The 24,070-nt window shown below is 40.7% G+C and overlaps 1 protein-coding gene across 4 annotated transcripts in view; it reads right to left on the bottom strand.

The window, feature by feature from the left end:
* The window catches only part of CLSTN1 (calsyntenin 1), an 84,666-nt gene extending 60,965 nt beyond the window's left edge, over positions 1-23,701 (bottom strand). For all 4 annotated transcript variants that reach the window (XM_074218507.1, XM_074218509.1, XM_074218508.1 and 1 more), the window contains exon 1: positions 23,397-23,701. In XM_074218507.1, the coding sequence (XP_074074608.1) occupies positions 23,397-23,499 (103 nt within the window). In that variant the 5' untranslated portion in view covers positions 23,500-23,701. The remainder of the gene's footprint in view (positions 1-23,396) is intronic.
* Positions 23,702-24,070: the final 369 nt, after the last annotated feature.

Below are 24,070 nucleotides of genomic sequence, written 5' to 3'. Positions count from 1 at the left end.
AATTTATTTCCCCTTTGTCTCTTGTTCTAAATGATCTAGACAGTTTTATTCCTCATGAAATACACCATCTAGGCTTTTTTGGTTGTGACTTGTAGATTCTTAAATTATCTCTGCTTGATCTATTTTCCAGTTCAAATTTTTTTTAATGAGATAGCTAACATTGTCCTCTATTTTTTTTTTTAATTTTTTGACTGTTTAGTATTTCTTCTTGTCTCATGTGGTCATTAACAACCTCTCTTTGGTCCAGTCTTAATTTTCAGGAGTCTGTTGCTTCTGTATTTTATTTTTCTTGTATCATGCTAGTCATTCTCTTTCCAAGTGTCTCCTCTACAGCATTTATTTCTTTTCCATTTCTTTCCTCTATCATTCTCACTTCATTAATAATACCATTTTAATAAAACTCATTTTTTAAACTCTTGCTCTATCTCTTCTAAGCTTTCTAGCTGAACTTGTATCTAAGTTTTATTTTCCTTTGAAGCTTTGCTTGTGGATCTTTTAGAATTATCCTCTTCCTCTAGGTTTGCATCTTGTGCAATCTTAGTCTCATAATAGCTCTTTTGTATCTTATTTTTGTTCAGTATTCTTTCAGAGATCAGCTTTGAACTGAGCAGCTGGTCTTTCTGGGAGCTCCTTCAAAGTGAATCTGTGATCCAGGATTTCTAAGAGATGTCCTGGTACTTTTCTGGATGGGGACTGAGACCATATTCTGCTCTGGGGACTGAGGGGGTCAGGTCTGCACTGAGTCCTAGTCAGTGCTGGCCTGGCCATCTAGGCATCCCTGAACTACAGACCTAGCTTGGAGTTCTAATATGGCCTGTGGCCTGCCCCTGTAACATATTTTCTACCCCAATTTCTTTTTGTTGTTCAATCATGTCCAACTTCAATTTTCCACAGATCCCAGCATGCCAGGCTCTTGTATGCTCCACTAACTCTCAGTCTATTCAAGTTTGTATTCATTGACTCCATGACACTAGTCATCTCATCCTCCGCATCCCTTTTATGTCTTCTGCCTTCAACCTTTCCCAACATCAAGGTCTTTTCCAGCAAGTGCCATTTTCTTATTATGTATTTACACTTTAGTTTCAGTATTTGTCCTTCCAGTGAGTGGTCTCAACTAATTTCTTTAAGTACTGACTGATTTGATCTCTTTGTTGTCCAAGAGACTCTCAACAGTACCACAACTCTGCAGTACTCAGTTTTCCTTTAATGGTCTAACTAACTCTCACTATGCACTGCTACTGGGAAAACCATAGTTTTGACCTTTGTCTACAAGGTGATGCCTATTTTTTAATAGGCAGTCCAGATTAGCCATAGCTTTTCTTCCAAGGAACAAGCATCTTTTGATTTCATGGCTGCAGTTATCAGCAGAGATCTTTTAATATAGAATATAAAGAATATAAAATCTGATGCTGCTTCTATTTCTTCTTCCTCTTTCTGCAAGGAAATGATGGAACCAGTTGCCAAGATAGTCAAGTTAAGTTTCAAGGAAGTTTTTATACTCTCCTCTTTTCACCTTCATCATGAAGCTTCTTAGTTACTTACCTATAGGTCATATTTATGATCTGCCATTGGAAAGATGACCCACTATAGTTTTTCCTTTAACTTATCATTCACTGTTCATATTGTCTTTCCTTTCACATCATTTTTGGAGTAAACATGAAGGAGTCTGGCTATACTGCTTCCTTTCATTCTGCCATCTTGGCTGCCTATTCTGTAATGTCTTTTCATTTCCCACTGCCATGCCACCAGGATAATACTAAGTCTTTTTATAACCTAACACTACAAATTACTTGTAGTTTCTGCCTCTAGTTCATTCCATCTCCAAATGTAGACTACTGTAAAAGCTTCCGAAAGAGAAGTTTACCCTTTCAGAATAATCATTATTTCCATTTTATCACTCCTCTCCTCAAAAACCTTAGGGAGTTCCCCACTGTTTAAATGATCAAATTCAAGTTCAGTGGAATGAATTTAAGGTTCATACACCTTTCTAACCTTATCTTCTTCTACCTTATTATGTAAGCCTAAGCTTCTGCCACACTGGATAGTGAATAACTATATCCTTAGACCTTCCATTTTCACACCTTCAAATCTTGGCTTATGCCATTTCATGTCCTGGAAGTTATCCACAGAATCTCATAACTGGAAGAGACTTCAGAAACCATCTAGCCCAGGAAGGTTTTTAACCTTTTTTTGGTATCCTGAACCCCTTTGACAATTTGATGAAGCCCCTGGATCCCTTCCCAGAATAATTTTTCTAAACACATAAAACAAAATACATAGGAATACAAAGGAAACCCAACATGCTGAAATACAGCTGGGAATATTTTTTTTTTTTAGATTTTTGCAAGGCAAATGGGGTTAAGTGGCTTGCCCAAGGCCACACAGCTAGGTAATTATTAAGTGTCTGTCTGAGACCATATTTGAACCCAGGTACTCCTGACTCCAAGGCCGGTGCTTTATCCACTACGCCACCTAGCCGCCTGGGAATATTTTTTTTAAACAAGTTCATGAACCCTAGGTTAAAAATTCCTGACATAATCAAATTCACAACTGAACAAGAATCCACATTCTGAATCTCATCCTTTTTCGATTTTTTTTTGCAGGGGGGGGAAATAAAGAGGAAGTAGGGATGAGAGGGATGAAAAAGAGATTACTGAAGCATTTTAACTTATAGAAGAGAACACAAGTATCATAGACAGCAGGATGATTTTTAAAAAGGTACATGTTCAATGTATAATATTTTAAAAGTTAATAGAACTGCACGTAATACAATTCACTTTTGTGTGTTCTATTACCTAATAGTAATGTCCACTTTATTTGGTGTTTATCTTCAGAATAAATCGTCATTTCCTTTTCAACATTCCAGACCTGTATCATCCAGACTGCCTAAAAACAGTGCTGGGGGGAATCTACCCCCTCTCAAGGCAGCTGAACACACTTTTTAAAAAAAAATTTAAGGCAATGGGGTTAAGAGTGACTTGCCCAAGGTCACCCAGCTAGGTAATTATTAAGTGTCTGAGTCTGCATTTGAACTCAGGTCCTCCTGACTCCAGGGCTGGTGCTCTATCCACTGCGCCACCTAGCTGCCCCTGAAAACACTTTTTTGACCCTTCTATTAGCAAGTCGGTCTTTCATCAATCTTGTCTCTTTGCCTCTTCCACTTGTTATTCTTGCTTCATTCTCTAGAACCAAAGGTTAAGTCTAATAATTACCCTTCCAAATTTCAGATACTTGAAAATAATTCTCCTGAGCTCCTCTATCTTCTCCACGCTAAACATGCCATTGAACTGAACCTCCTTCAAGTGGTATCATCCAAGCTGCCCTCCTCTGGACACATGCCAGCTTGTCCTTGTTCACCTGAAGTGTGATAGCCAGAACTACACACAATACATAATCCTCCAGATGTGTGAAGTCTGTCCAAAGCAGAGTCCAGCAGGATTGTCAGTCAGCATGGCCTGGCCTTCTGGAGTCCTGCTGCCTCTTTTGTGAACAGCACTTCCTCCTCCAGATGCTCACTATCCATCCCCTTAATAACAGTTTAGGACTTGGCCAAGAATCAAAGTCAAGTTCATGGACCCATAATTTTTGGTTTCCATTCATCCTTCTCAATCCTGTGGTGCCTCTCTCATTCCCAATGACCATGCAAAGGTCAAGAGCAGTCATTAAGCACTTACAGCTGCTAGTTCTTGGTCAGGTAACTCATCTGGGACAATTCTCCTTATCTATTCCTGAACAATGGTCCAATCTCTTCTCTTATTCACCTATGTTCCTTAATATAGCCATTTAAAATAATTTTTATCATCAGTTTTCGCTTCCAGCCTCAGGTTATTCTGGGTCTTAGCACTACTGACACTATTCCTACATGACCATGTAACTCTATAATCCTTTTCCATTATTTTCCTTTACTTTCATCTTCTGTATATGTATTTTTAAATTTTAAAAAGTTCTTATCAACAAAAATCTGCCTTCTCCCCCTCTTCCCATACCAGAAAAAGAAAAAGAAAAATCCTGTTACAAACATATATTGTCAACCAATTTTAAAAAATGATCCCCAACCCTCCTAAAAAGTTTCATTCTGATCCTGAATTCTTTACTTCTCCTCAAGAAGTGGGCAGCATGTCTTCTGCAGTCATGACTGATCATTATGCTGGCTGATCAGAATTCCCAAGTCATCCAAAACTGTCCATCTTCACAATATTGTTGTCACTATATAAAGTGTACATCTGGTTCCGCTCACTTATGCAACATTTTTGATCCTGTATCAGTTCATACAATTCTTTCTCTAAAACCATACCCTTCACCATTTCTTGTAACACAATAATATTCTGTCACTTTTATATGCTATTATTTGTTCAGTTCCTCTTCAATTAATGGATACTCAATTAGTTTCTGATTCTTTACCACCAAAGTGCTTTAAATAATTTAGACATCCTTTAGAATTTGTTTTAAGACTAATTCCGGGGGTGGCTAGGTGGTGCAGTGGATAGAGCACCGGCCCTGGAGTCAGGAGTACCTCAGTTCAAATCCGGACTCAGATACTTGATAATTACCTAGCCATATGTCCTTGGGCAAGCCACTTGACCCCATTGCCTTGCAAAAACCTTAAAGAAAAAAAAAAGAATAATCCCTCCCTTAATTGTCTCTTCCTCTTATTTTCCCTTTCATTTTCCTGTTGAGTATTTCTGTATATATATATTTCTGTGTACATATCCCCCTCCCACCCCATCCAATTCTGTGTGTGTGTGTGTGTGTGTGTGTGTATTCTTGAACTGGTTTGGGTAAGAATGTACAATTCAAGTGTGAGTTATCACTCCTCACCCCTTCACTCCTTGTTTGTAGAGATCTCAAGCCACCTCAAGTGAGCACCACAGTTGTCAGAAGGTACCTCTTCCAGTATCCTACACGGCTTTCAGTCCCTTTCTGATGGATGGGAGATTTCTTGCCCTAGAATGGATGGATGGAAGGATGGATGGATGGATAGATCCTCTTTCTGCAATGGAATACTCCACGTAGTATGCTACTTGCTAGATTTCAATCCTAGTATCCATGGATCTCTGTCTCCCCTGGGCTGGAAAAATGACTGGGATTTTCTTATATTTCTCAATAAGGATTCGATCTAATATATTTTTAGATATGTCTGAAAGATTTATCCACTACATGTGTTTTTTAATTTATTTTATTCTTTACAATTATGTATTTTATAGTTTATAACATTCTTTTTGTCAGATTTTTGAGTTCCACATTTTTCTGCCTCCTTCATTCTGTTCCCCCCTCCCCATAACAGCAAGTAATATAATAGAGATTATACAAAATACATGTGTTGTTGGAGGGTTTCTTTTTGGGGGGGGGGGTTGCAAGGCAATGGGGTTAAGTGGCTTGCCCAAAGTCACACAGCTAGGTAATTATTAAGTGTCTGAAGCCAGATGTGAACTCAGGTCTTCCTGACTCCAGGGTCAGTGCTCTATCCACTGTGCCACCTAGCTGCCCAAGATACATGTGTTTTTAAAATCCAAGTTGTTACTACATTCTGTGCATCTATCCATGTTCAACTCTTTTCCTCATCAAAAGTGTCTTTTGAGTCTTTGGTATTTCATTCTTGCTATCTTCCTACCCCTCCTAGGCAAACTTTTTTTTAGTTCACAAGATCCTCCCTATTTTTTCTCTGAACACTTTGAAATTTGCTGTACAAAAGTCTAAAATGCCTATCTGACTATATATATTCCCTTTCCTCCTCTATCACAAATTCTAAGATGTAGGATCAACTTCTCCTTAAGGTCCCCATCATTTACACTTCAGAAATTAATTCCTCCACTGTTGTGACAATCAGGTCTAGAATCATTTCTTTGATGCTTCTTCCACCTTTTGGAGACAAGTCAAGAAATTCCTAGAGGTTATGCTTTGCCAAACCAGAGTTCCAGCAAATGTCTAGATAACTTAAGCTTCCTCGTACTATGGCAGGCTTCTATGTGGCTCCCTGAATACCCTGTTCATTTCTTCTTTCTGTCCAAGTGATATGTAGATGCCAATGACAAGATTACCTGTCTCTGCTTTGGTTGTCTTCACCACTCTACTACTCAACCCTCATGAATTTCTCAAGTCTTATCTTTTCAACTCTTTTTGTCCAATCAATCAATCAATCAATCAACTATAATTGGCACTATGATAGGCAACTGAGGACACATGCAAAATTGAGCATGTTCCTATTCTCGGGAATCTCCCGTTTTCCTAAGAGGAAACAACATATTCACAGAAAAGTAAATACAAGGTACATTAAAAAAATACATAATGAAGGGGGGGCAACATTCACAAATAGGCCTCTTGTAAGAGGTGACACTTAAGCTAAGGTTTGCAGGAAGCTTAGAGTTTCCCAGAGATAACAGAAAGCATTGTGGGCCTAAGAAAGTACAAAGTAAAGAGATGGTAGATAGAAGGGAGTGTACAGGGAGCAACAAACTGGTTAGTGTGGCCAGAGTGTAGTATGCATAAGGAGGAATAATGTCTAATCAGCCTAGGAAGATCAACTGAGCCAGACTGGGAAGGTTTTTTAAAATGTCAAACAGATGAATTTGAATTTTATCCTAAAGGAAACAGAAGGCCACTGCAGAACAGAAGAATAACTTGGTCAGGCCTATGCTTTAGGAATAACAATAAAGCAGCTCTAGACTTCCAGACCAGGTCTCTGCTTTCATCTCATTCTGAAATCTTTCTCATCATCTAAAGCTTCCTCATCATAGAACATCCACATTGATGCTAGAACATCAATCATCCTCTGAAGCCTTCTCAGCCTAGAACATCTCTGCCATGCTGGAACCATTCTCTCACTGGGCTCAGGCCAGTCAACTTTAAATCCCTTCCCCTCCCCACTGTGCTTCTGCCTTGTTCAACTTCACATTCTGACCCTCCCTCTTATGTGATGTCTTCCCTCACTAGACTGTTAAGTTTCTAGAAGGCAAGGGTTGCACTTCTTTTTGCTTCTATTTTATCCCCACTTTACCTTCCACTTCATTAGTGCTTGTGTAGAAGCAATAGTAAAGGGTCTACTGCAACAGTTCAGGCATGGTCCTGGTCTAAGACTATAACATGAATTGAGAGAAAGATAAGCTCTGTTTTGGACCCATTGAGTTGGAGATCTGTAGGGGACATCCAGGTAGTGTGGGGGACAAGCAGGCAGCCAGAGGTGCCAGAGGGGAACTGAAAAGAGAGAGAAGGGTCGCCCAGGAGTCATGTTTAGAGAAGTCCTAGCTGAGTCCTGCCAAGCTGGTGTCAGTCGCACCCAACCCTCAGGAGACCAGGAAGGCTTACGCTAACCAAAAGAGTCACAGAGAGAGATGAAAATATAGGAGAGGACTATGGATGGTGACAGACACTGCAAAGGTCCTGAAGGATAAGTACTAAGAAAGAAACAAAGAGCTCTCACTAGTGACCATGTAGACCACAGTTTCCAAAAGATGAAGGATAGAAATCAGAGCCATGAATGGAAGCTGAAAAATGAATGGAGGGCAAGAAGGGAGGGGCGAGGAGGATAGACAGTTTAGGGGTTTTATTTGAGTCTGTGAAAAGGAAACATACTTGAAAGCAAGAAAAACTAGCAGGGTCTAATGAAAGAATTTTGCTTGTTTTGCTTTGTTTTGTTTTATTTTCAGATAAGGGAATTCTGAGAATGTTTCTAGGCAGCAGGAAAGGAGCCAGGGGATAAGGAGAGGTTAAAATTAGGGAGGGAAAAAAAAAAGGAGAGCTCATGTTAGTGACTAGAGGGACTGGAATCAAAAGCATAAATAGAAGAGTTAGGATACTTAGCTCAGAGCCCACGCCCTGGAACTGCACTGTCCTGGCTGTCAAAAGCCCATTCTATCTAGGTTACCCAACCAACACTTCAACTCAGCCATTTTCCTCCCATTTTACTTCTTTGCAACTCTCAAACCAGACCTTCAGAGATTACTGACTTAAAGATGAACTACTGGGCTTTGGAAATTGTACCCTAGGGCCAAGCTAGTCTAACAGGTGGGGGCCAATGAACTTTCTCTAGGTGGACCCAGAGCTAGCCAGGCTTCATCCAGGTATTTTCGTGCTCTTCCCATCACCCCCTCCCTCTCCCAAACATGCCAGGGCCCCACTTTTCACTCTGGCTATAATAATAATAATACCACTGCTTCTGGACAGAAGTTCAGTGTCAGTGTCTGACTTCACAGATGGACACTCCTTTCCTGGGCCTCCCACACCCAGCTGCCTCACTTTTGCCTGTATCTCCAGACCTTAGCACAATGCCTGCCATGTCGTTAGTGCTCAAAAATGCTTCTTCAGTCATTCATGCCTACATTATCAACCCACAAGATTGGAGCAAAAGATGCTGAGGCCCGATCTTTCTGAAATGTACTGCCAAGCATGGGTCTCAGGAAAGATTATGAGGTCCAATATAATTTCTTGCATTAGGAGCACTAGATCATTCATTCAAATACGGGTCACTCACAGAGAAGGCAAGTCAGCCCAACTGAAACAATAAAATACCCTGAGGGTGCCAGGCAAGTCAAACCACCACTGCTATCCTGACCAGCATCTCAGATGTAGACAACTCACCAATATATCCACAGTAGCAATTTCTATGGTGGAAAAACACTGGAAACAGGTATACATAAATTGTTAAATGAACTATAAAATAAGAATGGAATGGAATATCATTGTGCTACTAGAGACAGCATGGAAAGACATTAACTGAACATAAATGAAGTAAGCATAAAACAAAATACACAATGATATAAATGGAAAGAGCAACAAAACTGAACACCACAGAAAAGACATAAGAATATACCTCTTACTACTCCTCCTCTGAAGAATGGGGAGTTCACAGAAGAGGACTAGTACTTTTTCAATATGTTGATGGGCTTTACTGAGAATTTTCTTTTACTTCTTCCTCTTTTTCCCCCTATTCTTTTTTTTTTAAGAGAACACTTATAAGGAAGAAGAGAGGGGCTAAAAAAAGGAAGAGTAGGTGATCTTCAAACAAAAACTCAATAAAAAAAATCTTATTTTTAAGATAAATGCTATAAGATTATAATGACTAAACTTGGCACCAGTGGAGAGATATCAGCAAGCCCCTCTCCTGCTTCTTTTTAGAGGAGGGGGAGGTGAGCAGTGCCTGTAACATAAGACTTTTTTCAAAGTATTGGTGTGTTGTTTAGATTTGCAAAATCTTTTTTAGTAGGTTCTGGGTGTGTCGGTAACAATGGATTCGGTCAGGGAGAGCCTGGTACCAATCCACATGAAGGCCCAGTAAACCCGCTTCTGGAAATGTGTGATAGACTACCTAATGGGGGTGCTCTCTCCATTTTTGAGCATGTGTCAATATGCTGTGACTGCTGCCTCTTGATTGTGTGAAGATGAAAAGTCTCTAAATTAACTGCTGAAACAGAAATTAATATGCATACAGAAGGCTTAAATAGATGAAATCAATCCCTCTTCTCCAATGGAGAGCCCAAGCAATAACTGCTATAAGCCTTCAGGTAGGGAGAGAAAGAACAATGATGGAAAAAATAGCTGAGCCACCCTGTGGCCATGAACACTGAAGTTCATTTATCTGTTAGGTTTATTCCTGATTGATCTTAAGTGAATAAGTGCCTGCTTGACCTAGTCTATCAGTGAAATAAACCCAGCAGCTGAGATATATCCTGCCAGAAAAGCAGCTACTTGTCCATCAGTTCTGCCTTATCCAAAAATGAATTGGGGGAAGAGGAGGAAGGTTCAAGGAGAAAAATATTGGTCCCTATCTTAAGTGTGAATTCACTCTCCCCAAGAACTGAAGCAGTTAAGGAGGGTCAGCTCCTGATTTTAAAAGTTTGGAAATTTTTTCTATTTTTGGCTTTGATATATCTTCTCAGTAAATATTCCTTTGTAATAACTATTTGGTATTAATTGGTTTGAGGAGTTATCCATTGATATTGTGGCAATAACGAATGGCGATTGAGATTGTGGAGAAAGGAGACACTGAATGAGGGCTCACAAGCATTGTATGGGAGAAAGACAACTTCTCAAAACTCCAAAGGGAGAAGCAGCACAGTTGCATTCTGGGAGCACAATCGACCAGTATTAGTGGAGGCTGGAAGAGTGAGTGCAAAGCCCATATTTGCTCCATAAAACATGAGACTAGAAGCTCCTCAAGGACAGGGATTCTTTTTTGCCTTTCTATCCCCAGCATTTAGCACAGTGTCTGACACATAGGGAGTACTTGACAAATTCTCTTGATTGACGGGTTGTTGATGGCCTCCTGCTATCTCCAGCAAATCAGTTTCTGTTGTATTGGAGACCGGCCTAAAGATGCAACGTGGCTAACTTAAGGAGGCTGGCAGGAGGAAGAAAAGGGAGGATGAGAAATGAGAAAACTCTTCCACCAGAACAGCCAGCAGGAAGTCTGCTCTGTGTGGTCCCCAAATGTGCCAGTCATCTTCTCTGCCCTGTCCCCAGTGGTTGCCGACCCATCCCATTCTGAAGACTAAGAACCTCTCGGGCATATAGCTCCGACCCCCTGGCACCTTAGTCTGGCCCTCTGCTTCTAAGGACAGTAAGCCAGCCCAGCTTCACAGTGAATGCCCCTTAATTTGTAGGCAGCTCAAGACTAGGTACCTAAGATTCTTATAAGTATGGTGGCGCAGTGAATAAAGTGGATAAAGCACCGGCCCTGGAGTCAGGAGGACCTGGGTTCAAATCCAGTCTCAGACACTTAATAATTACCTAGCTGTGTGGCCTTGGGCAAGCCACTTAACCCCATTGCCTTGCAAAAACTAAAAAAAAAAAAAATCTTATTAAATGACTATTAGTTAAGAAGCAAAAAAAAAAAAGATTTCAGGCTCTTTGAGATGAAATTTATTTAAGCCTTTTCTAAGCACTATGAACAATAACAACATAGAATATCAACAGCACTTATTAAGCACCTACTATAAGCTAAGCCCTAGGGACACAGAAAGGCAAAAACAGTCCCTATTCTTGAGGAGTCCCAGAATAAGTTACCCATTCTTCATCTTAGACAAGACTGTTCATTTAATAATGGTCTGTGTGGAAGCCCTTTGTTCAAATTCTACCTTAGACTCTCATGAGTTATATGACTCTGGGTAAATGGAACTCTCTCAGCCTCAGTTTCTTCATCTGTAAAATGAGAAGAATGGCACCTCCCTCCCTAGGTGGTTGTCAGGGTCAAATGAGCTAAGCTGAAAAGTACACACACACTGTTATTATCGAGGCACTGAGCAGCCAGTGCAGCTCCAAACAGACTGCATCTCTGGGAGGAGCCGCCTCACTCAAGACTCTCATCACTCGCTGCCCTTTCAATAATTTTACACAGGAATGAGCAGAGCTAGCCAATGATTTTCAGATTGGTCCAATTAACTTTATTAGCTATTTCTAACTATTTAAAATCAGAGAAAAATGGATTAGGAATAGGTAAGGATTTCAACTACTTAACTAATATTTTAAAAACATTCTTCCATAAGTCTCTTATAATACATATTCTCACTGATGAATGCAGGAGGTAGGTCATAATCAACCACTTGCAAGTCTTCCTCCTTAAGATGAGTGATATATATATATATATATATATATATATATATATATCTCACATCACTATAAGATACAATAACGCTATAACTGAAATTTGTCCCCACATCCTTGAGGTTTCTGGAATATAAAAATGCTGATCATCATCATCATTATCATCATCATCATCATCATCATCATATGCTATTAGGAGGCTTGAGCAAAGAGGCTTTAACAATGTAACAGCTTACAGAAAAGTTGCTTAAATAAGCTTGGCCTTTGAAATCACATCAGTTTCCATGGTTCCTTATCCTCACTATAGAGATGATCCACTCTCATCTTTGTTGAGGTCCAAGTGCATATTGGGCATCTCTTTATGCTTCCCTCAAACTTCCTCAATAGAAAGCTACCGAACAACCCTAGTCATAACCTCAAGACATTCTTGACTTGTTCCCTCCCTGTCCAATCAACTATCAAGACAACTCTGCCTCAACACCTCTCCCTTCAGTCCTCTTCTGTTCACACAGGTTCTCACCCAGGTATGATTCTCCTTTTAACAGTCTCCAATTCATACTTCAGACAACTACCAAACTGATATCCTAAAACATAGATCTGGCCATATCACTGCCCCATCCCACATCTCCCAAGTGATATTTGTCCTGTGATCTCCAAGAAGACCATCCCATCAGGAAGGTGATGCCATGACAAGCATATGAATTGGATTTGAGGGGGAGGACTGTGCTAAATCACCAGTCTCACTTTCTCCTCCAAAACCATCTGGGTCCAGGAATCAGATATGAATCAGGACAACTGGATACAGCCCAAGATGTGAGGCAATCAGGGTGAAGTGAATTGCCCAATATCACACAGCTAGTAAGTGTTAAGTGTCTGAAGTCACATTCAAACATATGTCCTCCTGACTCCAAAGTCAGTGCTCTATCCACTGCACCACCTGGTTGCTCTAGCTCCCAAGTAACCCTACAAGAAAATATATAGTTCTCAATCTGATATTTAAATCACCCCACAACCTGGTTTTCACCTACCTTTCCAGTCTTGTTTCTTTTTATTCACCTGATCAGGCACACTGACCTAACGGTTCTGCCCAGGCCAAGTGTGCCCTTATATAAGTGGTCCACCATTTCTGTACTACTCTTCCATTTTCACCTTGCTTCAAAGGACAGGTCAGGCCTTTGCCAATGACTATTTATCAGTTAATCCTTTCTCAATTTTGAGATTACTTTGTATGTATTCTCTAATATATTTGTAGTAACCTCATTTCTCTCTCATATACACTTTGTAAACTCCTTGAGGGGAGGGACTAATGAGGACTAACTTTTGAACATCTACTCTACACAAAAATATGCCTAAAAAGTATTAGTCTTCATTGTAAAGTACAGTGACATATTTTTTAAGATCTCTTTGCATATAAATTCCACAGCTGCCAGTGATATTCCTAAAACACAAGTCAGGTGACAGACATCACTCTCTAGATCCATAAACTGGCTGCATCTCCTTACTGCCTTTAAGATTGTTTGGCACTGAACCCTTTACAACATGGTTCCAAACTACCTTTTCCAGTACATCTTATTCCCCTTCACACATCATAATATCTAGCTGAAATGGCATTCCTGAGAGTCTTCAAATGATATTTCATCTCCTAACTCTGTGCCTTTGCCTGGTTCTGGTGCCTGGAATGCCTTTCTTCCCTCTGCCACCTCTTAGAATTCCTAGTTTCCTTCAGAATTTAACTGATGAGACACTTTCTTTCTGATGCCCTCCAACTACTAGAACCTCCACCAAAAAAATTAGCTTGTATTTACTTTGCATAGTTATGAGAATCCATGTTTCTCTTCAATAGAATGTAAGCATGTGGACAGCAGGCTATGTTTCATTTTTGTCTTTTATATTCCCAGCATCTAATACATTGCCAGGTCCAGAGTTGGCACTTAATGAACGTTTACTGACTGAGTGCCATAAATAAAACTACTTGTACAAAATCACTTCAAAGTCCCTTCAACTGAAGGTTTCCTTCTATGTGAATTATTCCTAAATAATTAATTTTAAAAATTATAATAATTCAAAATTAAATACACAAAGAAAAATAAAGATAATAGGAAGATATCAAAAACACTAATTTTCCTATTAAATATAAAAAGGCAAATTTTAAGTAGATTAAATATAAAAAAATAAAAGCATCTTTTGCAAAATGCCTGTCCTCCATTTAACTAACTAAAGCACTTTCTAAGACTATAGATTAAAGGACATAGAACATTTCCTCACAGAGTACCTTGAACCAATTAAATCATAGACCCCCAGAAACCTAAACAAACAAAAAACAAATAATTAGCTTAATCAAAAATCAACCACTGTTAATACCTTCTCAACTATCTAGTGTTTGAAATACTCTATATCCTCAGTTTCGGATTTAAAGACAGGAAGGCCTGAATGTCTACTTCCAATATTAATAAGTAGAAATAATCCCCTCTATTTAATCTTCACTGGGAATAAAGAAACATTTTAGTTGGTCTATGCTAAGATAAATTCAATATCCTGCCACCCCAAGGGTTACTGCCGGAAAAGCAATGAGATCTAGTTCATACCACTAAAGTTCATTTTGAAGCAAGTAATTGAAAAAACAAAATGTTGTAATAACCATGGAACATATAAAATGATGATAAAAATGCATATAATTGATTAAGGGCACTTAAGGAAATATATCTTCATCTATATCCCTAAATTACCAGAGATTCATTCCAGACAAAGTGCTTATCAATTCTGTGGTTTATGCAAAGCCAGAAGGAGTAGCCAACCTGCTGAATGTCAGGGGCTATGTCCACTGAAACTGGTATAAGCTTAGGGAGGAGAAATTTAATAAGGACAAATTCAAAATCAAATAAATATACATAGGGAAGGGGAAGTTGTAGCTTACAAGAATTTAGGTGAAAACTTTCATCTGGAATGGTCACCTAAAAAGCTAATTCAACCTTAAATCACATTAACAAAACACAGCATTCAATTCTACAAGTTGTTATCGCCTACTACTAAGTGGGAGGCACCATGTTAAACTATGAAAACTTAAGACAAAACTAAAACTGTCCCTTGCATTCTATTGAGGAGATAAAACATTTAAATAGATGAATACAACCCTCCTTTGAGGGGGCAGACTAACCAGAAGGCTCAAGAAAGGTTTCCCCAAGAGGTGGCACCTGTGTTGTGCCATAGGAAGCAATCATTCCAAAGCATTCTACAATGATCCGACCAAAAAGCTGTGGCTCATCCCCCAATGGTAAGATTTTTGACAAATCCTTACTTCAGTTTCCCTCCTTACCCCTCATACCAACAAGAACAAACCATATGCTAAAGTAGGACATATTCATGGGGGGTAATCATGCTCTTGAAATCAGCATTTTATAAACAAAAATCTCTATTTGAAGCTAATTTGCCAAAGCATACAAATTTTTCCAATCTTTCAAATTAAACAAATCAATGCTATCCGAGCATTAGAAAATACAAGGTATAAAAAGAAATTGAACTATAAAAACTTAATTAGAATGTTTATTAGGATGGACAGCTCTAGTTATTTTCTGTTTCACTAAAGGTTTAGAAATTCCACTGTAACAAATTTTTTTCTAAAATTATCAGGCAATTGAATCTTACAGCACCTCAGGGTCAAGATTATTAAACAACTGGGGCAACTAAATGGTGCAATGGATAGAGCACCAACCTTGGAATCAGGAAGACCCAAGTTCACATCCAGTCTCAGTCACTTAATATTTACTTAACTGTGTTACCTTGGGCAAATCTCTTAACCCCACTGCCTTGCCAAAGCAAACAAAAAAAAAAAGATTATTAAACAATTATTGTAGAGTAATATAAATACATACATATGTAATTAATATATACACATAAGAAAAAACATGTGTGTATGTTTATATAATATATTACTCCAATTCCTAGAAAATGTAAATTCTTTGAGGGTAGGAGCATACTAATTACTTAATAAATGCTTGGTGATCTGCTGATCCATAGAATACAATATTGACTCCTGGAAATTGCTTTTTCCAAAGATTTCTATCATATTTTCCTCCTTGTCTTTTTCTCCTAAAAATAAAGGAAAAAATTTATGATTAAGATTTTACAATACAGGGGGCAACTAGGTGGCTCAGTGAATAGAGTCAGGAGGACCTGGGTCTAAATCCAGCTTTAGACATTTAATAATTGCCTAGCTATGTGATCTTGGGCAAGTCATTTAACCCCATTGCCTTGCAAAAACAAAAAAAATTTCACTATACAGTATTAGATTGCCAACATTCAATATCAGTCATAATGTCTTTATTGTTTCTTTACCACTGCCTCCAGAGTCAAATTATGTTAATAAAACAATAAAAGATTGCTTGGGGAAAAACCCACATTAAGTGTAGTATTAATGTCTGTACCTTCCATTAAAATTTCCTCAAAGTTGTTTTTGTGTAACATGAAGTAACTGCAATTAAAGAGGCATTTCTGAATAGTCGAAGATGCTCTATGTCTTAAATAATGAACCCAGAGAACCATAGAAATCTCTGAAATCTGCACATTTACTAATGAGAATAGAAGACAGGATTATTCCCCCTTCATGACTCTGAAGGCTGAAGGCTCTTCAGAGTTTAACACCCCTAATTCTGCAATCTCATTCAGCCCTTAATATATTCCTTCAAATTTACAGAAGCTTATATTAGAATTTCTAAAAGGAAGTTCCAAGCGATTTGCTGTCTGCACAAGCTGTACCTCTCTGCCTTTCCCCACGTAGACACCAAAGGGTTATATCTGGTTTCTCTAGCTCTTTTCTCACAATGACCCGAAGAGCAACCTCTACATAACAGGCTCATCTTCATGTTACACAAGAAAACATGAAGGAAGCCCCAGCCCCTCCCCACCACACACACACACACACACACACACACAGAATGGCTTGACTAGTTCTACAATCTAGAACTGGAACCCAGTGCTCCCAACTAAAGACAGAGCTCTTCTCATCAGACCATTCTCACTACTTAAAGCAAAATGGAGAATTTTTGGTCTCCAGTAGTGACTCCCACATATTCTTGCATACGAACAAATAAAGGTGCCATTCAGATAATGACAAACATAAGCAGGCTTGGAATTGGGAAAAGACCTTTTGGTTTTCTCATCATCAATACCATGTTGTTTTTTTTTCTTAACTGCCACCACAAAGGCTAGGATGAAATTTCCACTTAATTTAGCAGACTCAGTTTACTCTTTTCTTTTCTATTGTAAGAGCACAGGTGGGAACCAAACCCAAAGGAGCTGCCTCCTGCAATCAGAGATGACAAGCAGGCACATTGGGAATATCAATTTAAACTGAAGACAATAGTGACTAAATCAAACATTCAACTTAACATTAAAAACATAAGAAGAGGCAAACTATTAAAGAGTTTGGGTAAATGAAGTCATGGAAAGTTTTTAGTTCACTTCTTTATGAATAGATCATGGAAAAAATTATCAATTTTCTGTTGAGCATCTTTTCATTTTCCTCTTATCCATTAATAGTCATCTAAAGCATCTTTGGTCTTCTTGTGAAGAAGGGCTCCTCATCTCTGAAACATCATCTGAAACAAAGAATGTGCCTTACCCAAGAAGGTATCTAGTACCAAGCAGTAATCACTTGAAGTATATCTTGTCAATTCTAGTCATCAGAAATAGAGCCATTCTCAGAGAGAGAAGTAGTCGAAAGATAGAAAGGTTTCAAAACATTCCCACTTATAAATGACTACGTGAAAACGTGGCAAATCACTAAGAGTAAGGTTTTATCTCACAAGAAAATTGGTAAAGATGATAAAAAATGGTAATGGCCAATGGTGAAGTTATGGATTAATCCGTTGATTCTGAACAGCAATTTGGAATTATTATACAAGAAAAGTGATTAAACTCTCAATACTCTGGCATCATACCCCACTACTGGACAAGGAACTAAGAGAGAGAAACAAAGTCCAAATTACACAAAAAAATTCAGAGCATCACACTCAGAGGTAGAAGTAGAAACAATGTGGGTACCAAGTGACTGGGGAATGATTGGGAAAAAAAACCAAGGCATAAGAATGAAATGAAACATTATTGTGCAGTAAAAATTGACCAATGAGATGAACTCATGAGCACCCATGGATTCAAAGTCAGAAAGTGGCACAGATCCTGGTGCACTGGCCTAGAGTCAGAACTATCTGAGCTCAAATTCAAGCCCAATCACATCCAGGGCTGTGAAGCCTTGGACAAGTTCCATTACCTGTTTGCTTCCAGTTTCCATCTATAAAATGGGTATAGCAACACCCCCTTCCTCCCAGGTTGTTAAAGGTTCAAATAAGATCCTATTTGAAAAGCATCTGTGACACAGAAGGCACCTGATAAATGCCAGCATCTCCCTCATCATCTCTATTCCAAGGATTTTCAATTTCGTTATCAATAGACACCTCTCAACTTTGTTCTGTATATTCCATAAGGACTGACCTTAAACTCACCAGGGACAAAACAAAACTCACTCTCTTTCCCACCCAGATCCATCTTCCTCCATCCTTGCTTCCCCTAGTTTGGTCAATTATTTCTCCCATTGCCCAACTTCAAAACCTAGAAGACTTTTAATTCATTCACCTCCCACTTCTACCCAGGTGCTAAATTTTGTTAACCCCACCTCAATCTCTCTCCACTCTGTCTCCTTCCAGTCCAGATTCTCATTACTTCCAGTCATACCTGTATCTTGTATTTCCCCTCTAAAATGGGGTGGGGGGGGAGAACTGTGATGTAAAGAGAAAGGAAAGCACTTCAACTAAATCATCATTGCTCAAACTGCACTCTAAAATATCCTGAAGTTTTCTAAAGTGGTTCAAGAAGAAAAAGAGTTATCGGGTCAGCCGAGCACACAGAGCAAATCTGTCTTCTTTGCTATCTATCAGTAGCATAAATTGAATGTGTTCAGCAAATGCAAAGAATATTAGAGATGCGTGGAAACTGAGCATCCAACAGTCATTCTGACTAGACTCAATCACCAAAAGCACCAAATAATTTATGTTGCATAATTGATTTTCTTAGCAGAGTCTGAAAAAAAAACATAGTTTGGTCTTGAATTTTTTCTTTGCTTTTGCTTTATTTTATGGGTTATAAGGTCATTTTTTTAAGTTGTTCTATTTCTGCAAGACAAAGAATATTAATCTCCAAAGAAATAAAACTAAAAATCATTCAAAGGCAACAGGGAAATGGATGGTAGATATGAACAAACAACATGTTACAAACAAGTAAGTTTGGAGAGTAAGTGAAATATTAAAGGAATCTATCAGAGAAATGGGGGGGGATGGGGGGTAACCACCAAACGAACAGTCTATGTGCTTCATTTGTATCCCTCTGACTTTGAGAGAAAGGGAGAAGGGCAGCTAGGTGGCGTAATGGATAGAGCACCGGCCCTGGAGTCAGGAGGACCTGAGTTCAAATTCGACCTCAGACTCTTAATAATTGTCTAGTTGTGTGATCCTGGGCAAGTTACTTATAACCTCATTGCCTTAAAGAGAGAGAGAGAGAGAGAAAGGGAGAGAGAAAGGAAGAAAGGCTTCCTGCACATAAGGTGGAGCCCCCAAAAGCAACTCTGTGAAAATATGAGAAGGACAAAAGTTCCACAGGTCAGGTAGGCAGCTATAAATGGGTTGCAACTTGTATCTTTGACAACTATCATATTGATGAGATCACATATCCATCAGAGAAGCTGAGCTTTGCTCATCATTCAGCCTCCTATAGTCAATTTTATGAAACATCCATCATAAACTACTGGTTACAAACAAGAAGTCTGAAGAGCTAAAATGGAAATATTGTCAATAACTAAGACTTTGAATATAAAACACCAAGAATCTAGGTTTGAATGCCAATCATCTTGTGCTAACAAATTTTTAAAAGTTGTTTTGTGGGGGCGGCTAGGTGGCGTAGTGGATAAAGCACCAGCACCGGCTTGGAGTCAGGAGTACCTGGGTTCAAATCTGGTCTCAGACACTTAATAATTACCTAGCTGTGTGGCCTTGGGCAAGCCACTTAACCCCATTTGCCTTGCCAAAAACCTTAAAAAAAAAAAGTTGTTTTGTGATTCTGATAAAAATCCAAAGGCTTTTATAAACAAAATACAACATATTTTAAAACACAACTAGAATTTTACTGGGAAAATGAGAACCCCCCCCCCCAAAAAATTGACTTAAAAGGAAAAATACAAATTGCATGAAGCATCATTTACTGGGTCATTTATCATGGCTAATACTGTCCCCAATTACAAAGTGTTTATTTATAGTAATCACATCATTCTCAACAAGTTGTTTATATTATTTTTAGATTTGGAATAAAAAAATTATCTGCAATTTTTAAATCAGCTTTGTTATTTGGTACCATTTATAGTAAACATTTCTATAAAATTTTATTTTTAAATATTTTCTGCTAAGATTTCTTTAAAGTTTTCATTGAAAGCAAAGAATTCTAATACTAAAAAGAAAAACCCACTAATAATTTAACTAACCATCATGCATTTATTGAACAATTTAAAAAGGAGTCTGAGGGTAGGATAAAAAGAAATGAACTCAGGTAAGGAGATTAGGGATAGGAGTCCCCACTGGCACTTACTAGGCTGTGTGACCATTAAGGAGACCCTTGATCATCAACGTGCTTTAGTTTCTGAGGCTGTAAAATGGGCACACTACCAAGGGGGCCATTTGACTCAGAAATAGTACTAAGTATTGCTAAAACTGCTACCCCGTTTCCTGAGTGTTGAAGAAAGACCTTCACCAACACTGAAACATAACAAAGATAACATTATCATGACTGACCATGATATGTGGTTATGCTTGATGAGAATGCCTTGCTTAGGACAATATTAATTTCTCAAATACCAAAATATGCTAGGAAATGTTGGGTACTTGGGTCCACAATATGCCTTGCCCACAAATTGTGTAATTCATAGCTCAGTAACTAGAGAAGACTGATTTTTTTTCAGAACCACAATTTTGACTGACAATTCTAAAAGTGTCACTTAAAATTCTTCATAAAATGAGAGATACTTGCTAAAGTACAGTATTTTAATATTCAACCCAGCCTTTTGTCATATGATGACTAGCCACAAAGGCTTTAGAAACTAAATTAATGAAGTAGCTGCACTCCTCCTACCTCAAGAGTTGTTTGGAAGGTTACACAGACACATTCTCAGAGATGAAAAGTTCAGATATGACCAGAAATCATGGGGTTTTTTTATTTTTGACATTAGGAAATCCTCACAAATTGTATTCATAAACTTAAAAAGCATCATAGAAATAAGACTGTGTATGATGGACTTTTATTGGCATATCTTGAGGCTTTAGTCTCTTAGAACAAACTGAAGCAATAAAGCCGACCAAGTGATTGGTCCTTTTTGAAGACTAAGAAATGCTGGCAAATTACAGAGGTTTCAACAAAGCCCGAAGAGTTAATGCTGTCTTAGGACCAGGGTGAAAGGTGGAGAGGGGGGCAAGGCAGGTAGAATTATAATGACTTCAGTTCTGGCCACATTTCAATAAAGAAAGAGAATGATAAATTGGAGAGGGCCCATAGAATGAGTGGACTGACTAAGAGCATCAAGGGGATAGTTCTGTTTTCAGTAAAGTACATGTTATATCCTCCCAATAGAATGCTAGCTCTTCCTCAAGGTTAGTTACAGTTTATCCTGGAAACCTCAGAGAATAATCTATCTTTGATAATTAATGTTTCTTGAGTTGAAATGAATTCAAAGATTTCAAGGTTATTAAGTGGAAGAGGGTGCAGGTAGGAGCAATGGGTATGTTAAGATTTAAGCTGTGTGCAAAAATGTCCTCATCATTACAACTCTCTTAAAAGACAAACTGGCTGCCTCAGCAAGTAACAGGGTCTTTAAAAAAAAAACAGGTCTTCAAGCAATAATCACTTGTGCAGAGAAGACACGGCCCCTTCCAACTGTTAAGATTATGTAATTCTATGAATATAACTTCATAGTATTTCTAATTTGCAAATCCACAGTAATTAAAATGTTCCAGAATGGAAATACAGATCAAATTAAATCTCTATAGTCACAGTAACTAATTTAAGGAAAAGGATGTTGAGTAAGCAAAATCTTAAAGAAAAAATATAGTTCAGCCAACCCAAAGTGATATCACTAAAACAACAAAACTATAACCCCCCCCATTCACTTTCATAATCTTTCCCAACAATAAGCCCTAACATTGAAATACAGTATCCTAAGGTAAAAAATTTGTGGAGTTTTTTTAGTTATTTTTTAGTTTTTTGCAAGGCAATGGGGTTAAGTGGCTTGTCCAAGGCCACACAGCTAGGTAATTATTAAGTGTCTGAGGCCAGATTTGAACTCATGTACTCCTGACTCTATCTACTGTGCCACCTAGTACCCCTCCTAAGGTAAAAAATTTTGTAAAATATTTCCCAGGAGAACTAAAAATGAGAATGTATTGGTTAGGCTCTCGAGTCTTTGCCTAACATTTAAAATTTAGTTTTACTTTAACTTCTATTTCTAATTTATATTTGCAAGCTGAAGAAAAACGAGATTATTTAGCTGACAAAATCTGAATATGACAGTCGATGATGAGAAGTGATATGAAGTGTGAAGTTTATAATTTTCCACATCATGAAAAGAACATGAAACAAAAGATGCATTTTACCTCCTCCGTCCTTTAATTTGTGAACATTATACTTAACACCCAATAAGTCCCCAGAAAAACCAAAAAAAAAAAAAAAATGAATCTGTAAACCTGATAACTTGCATTTCATTCACTTTTTAAAATAGTCAAAAAATTCTTCCCCCATTTTTAGCAGCTATTTCAGAATCAGAAGCTGCAATTCAGAGTACAGTCTACAGAATACATCTGGATTGCTTTGCTCCAAAAGCCAAAGAGATGTTTGCCATTCCAGGATGTATTCAGTGGCATATCTGCAATGCGTAAGCTTTCCCTTTGCAAGATCAATCAATATCGAAAAAAGGAGGTAGCTTTTCAAAGGCTAACTCCTAAAGGTTCAAAACCAAACACCGTCCTCAACCCAACAAGAAACGCGTTATTTGCCCGTTCTCTTTAAAATAATCTTGGTTCCACCTTCCCGGAGAATCGAGCCATCCGAGCTCTGCTACAATCCAAAATATCACCAGAAAAAACCCGCACCAAGCAGTTGGGGGGGGGGGGGGGCTGGGGAATTTTCCAGCGCAGGACAAGTCCATAGTTGTCGACCTTACTCATGACTTTTAACCTTTTCTCTTTTTTTTGGCAACGCGGTGGAGCCCGGGTCGTCTGTCCATCTGGAAGCAAACGACCTTTAAGGGGTCACTGGGAAGCCGCGTCCGCTGCACCCAAGGGAGCGTTCGTCTTTTAAAGAGATGGGGGGCTGTTATGTAAGAGCCGAGTCTGGCCGGCGGGGCCCGGGACCCGCGCTCCTGGCCCCGGCCCTGCTCCCCCCGGGCCGCAGCACCTGCCCCTGGCGGGGAGGGGCGGCACCGGCCCCCTGGCGCGGTTATGGCAGGGGGCTCCCGGCCCGGGCCCCGGTCTCGCACACGCACACGCCCCGCAGCCTCCGGGGCCCGGGCCGGCCCCGGCATCGCGGCTGTGCCCAGTCCCGACTCTTTCACACGCACGCCCCAGCCCGGGCCCCGGAGGCCCCCTGCACACGCACACGCGCGGGGCCCGGCCCGGCCCGGGCCGCCAGGGTCCGGGGCCGGGCCCCCTGCACACGCACGCGGCCCCGGGCCGGCCTCGGCAGCACCCCCGCCGCCCCTGGCCCACGCGCGCGCACGCGACCCCGGGCGGCAGCCCCGAGCCCACCCGGCCCGGCCCCCCGCCCCGGCCCGCGCTCACCTCGCGCCGCCCAGCCCCCGCCGCAGAGCCCGAGCAGCGCGGCGGCCGGCAGCAGCCAGGCGGGGACGGCGGGCGGGGAGCGGCGGGGCGGCGGCGGCAGCATCTCGGGGCTCCCGGCCGGCCCGGGCCGAGCGTCTGCGGACGGGCGGAGGCGGCGGCGGCTCAAGCGCCGACCATGGGCCGCCCGCGGGCTGCGGCGGCGGAGGCCGAGGGGGGCGGCCGCGGCGCGGGCTCGGGCCGGGGCTCCGGCTCCTGCTCGGGGCGAGGGCGAGGGCGAGGTCCCGCCGGAGGAGCCGCCGCTGCCGCTGCCGCTGCCGCCGCCGTCGCCGTGACGATGCGCCCCCGCGCGCGCGTGCCCGCGGCCGCCCTCCCCGCCTCCCTCCGCCCGGGCCGCGGCGCTAAGATGGCGGCGCCCCCCCCCCCCCCCCGCCCGGGCTCCCCGCGGGGGCGGGGCGACGGCCGCGGGGGCGGGCACAGGCGGCGCGCGCGCGGCCCCGAGCCCGGGAGCGAGCGCGGCGCGCGCGCCCGACGGAGCCCCCGGCCCGGGACGGGAGAGAGGCCGGCGGGGGGGGGGGGCGAGCCGCCGCCCCCAGACCCCCGGCCCCCGCCTCGGCTTGGGCAGAACTCCGCGTCGTCATGCGGGTCCCCGGGGTCTAGACCCCGCATTCCCACCG

The sequence above is a fragment of the Macrotis lagotis genome, chromosome 1 (genome assembly GCF_037893015.1).
Source record: "Macrotis lagotis isolate mMagLag1 chromosome 1, bilby.v1.9.chrom.fasta, whole genome shotgun sequence".
NCBI lineage: Eukaryota > Metazoa > Chordata > Mammalia > Peramelemorphia > Peramelidae > Macrotis > Macrotis lagotis.
The sequence above is the reverse complement of the archived record's forward strand: the minus strand, read 5'-3'. Positions and strand labels throughout refer to the sequence as shown.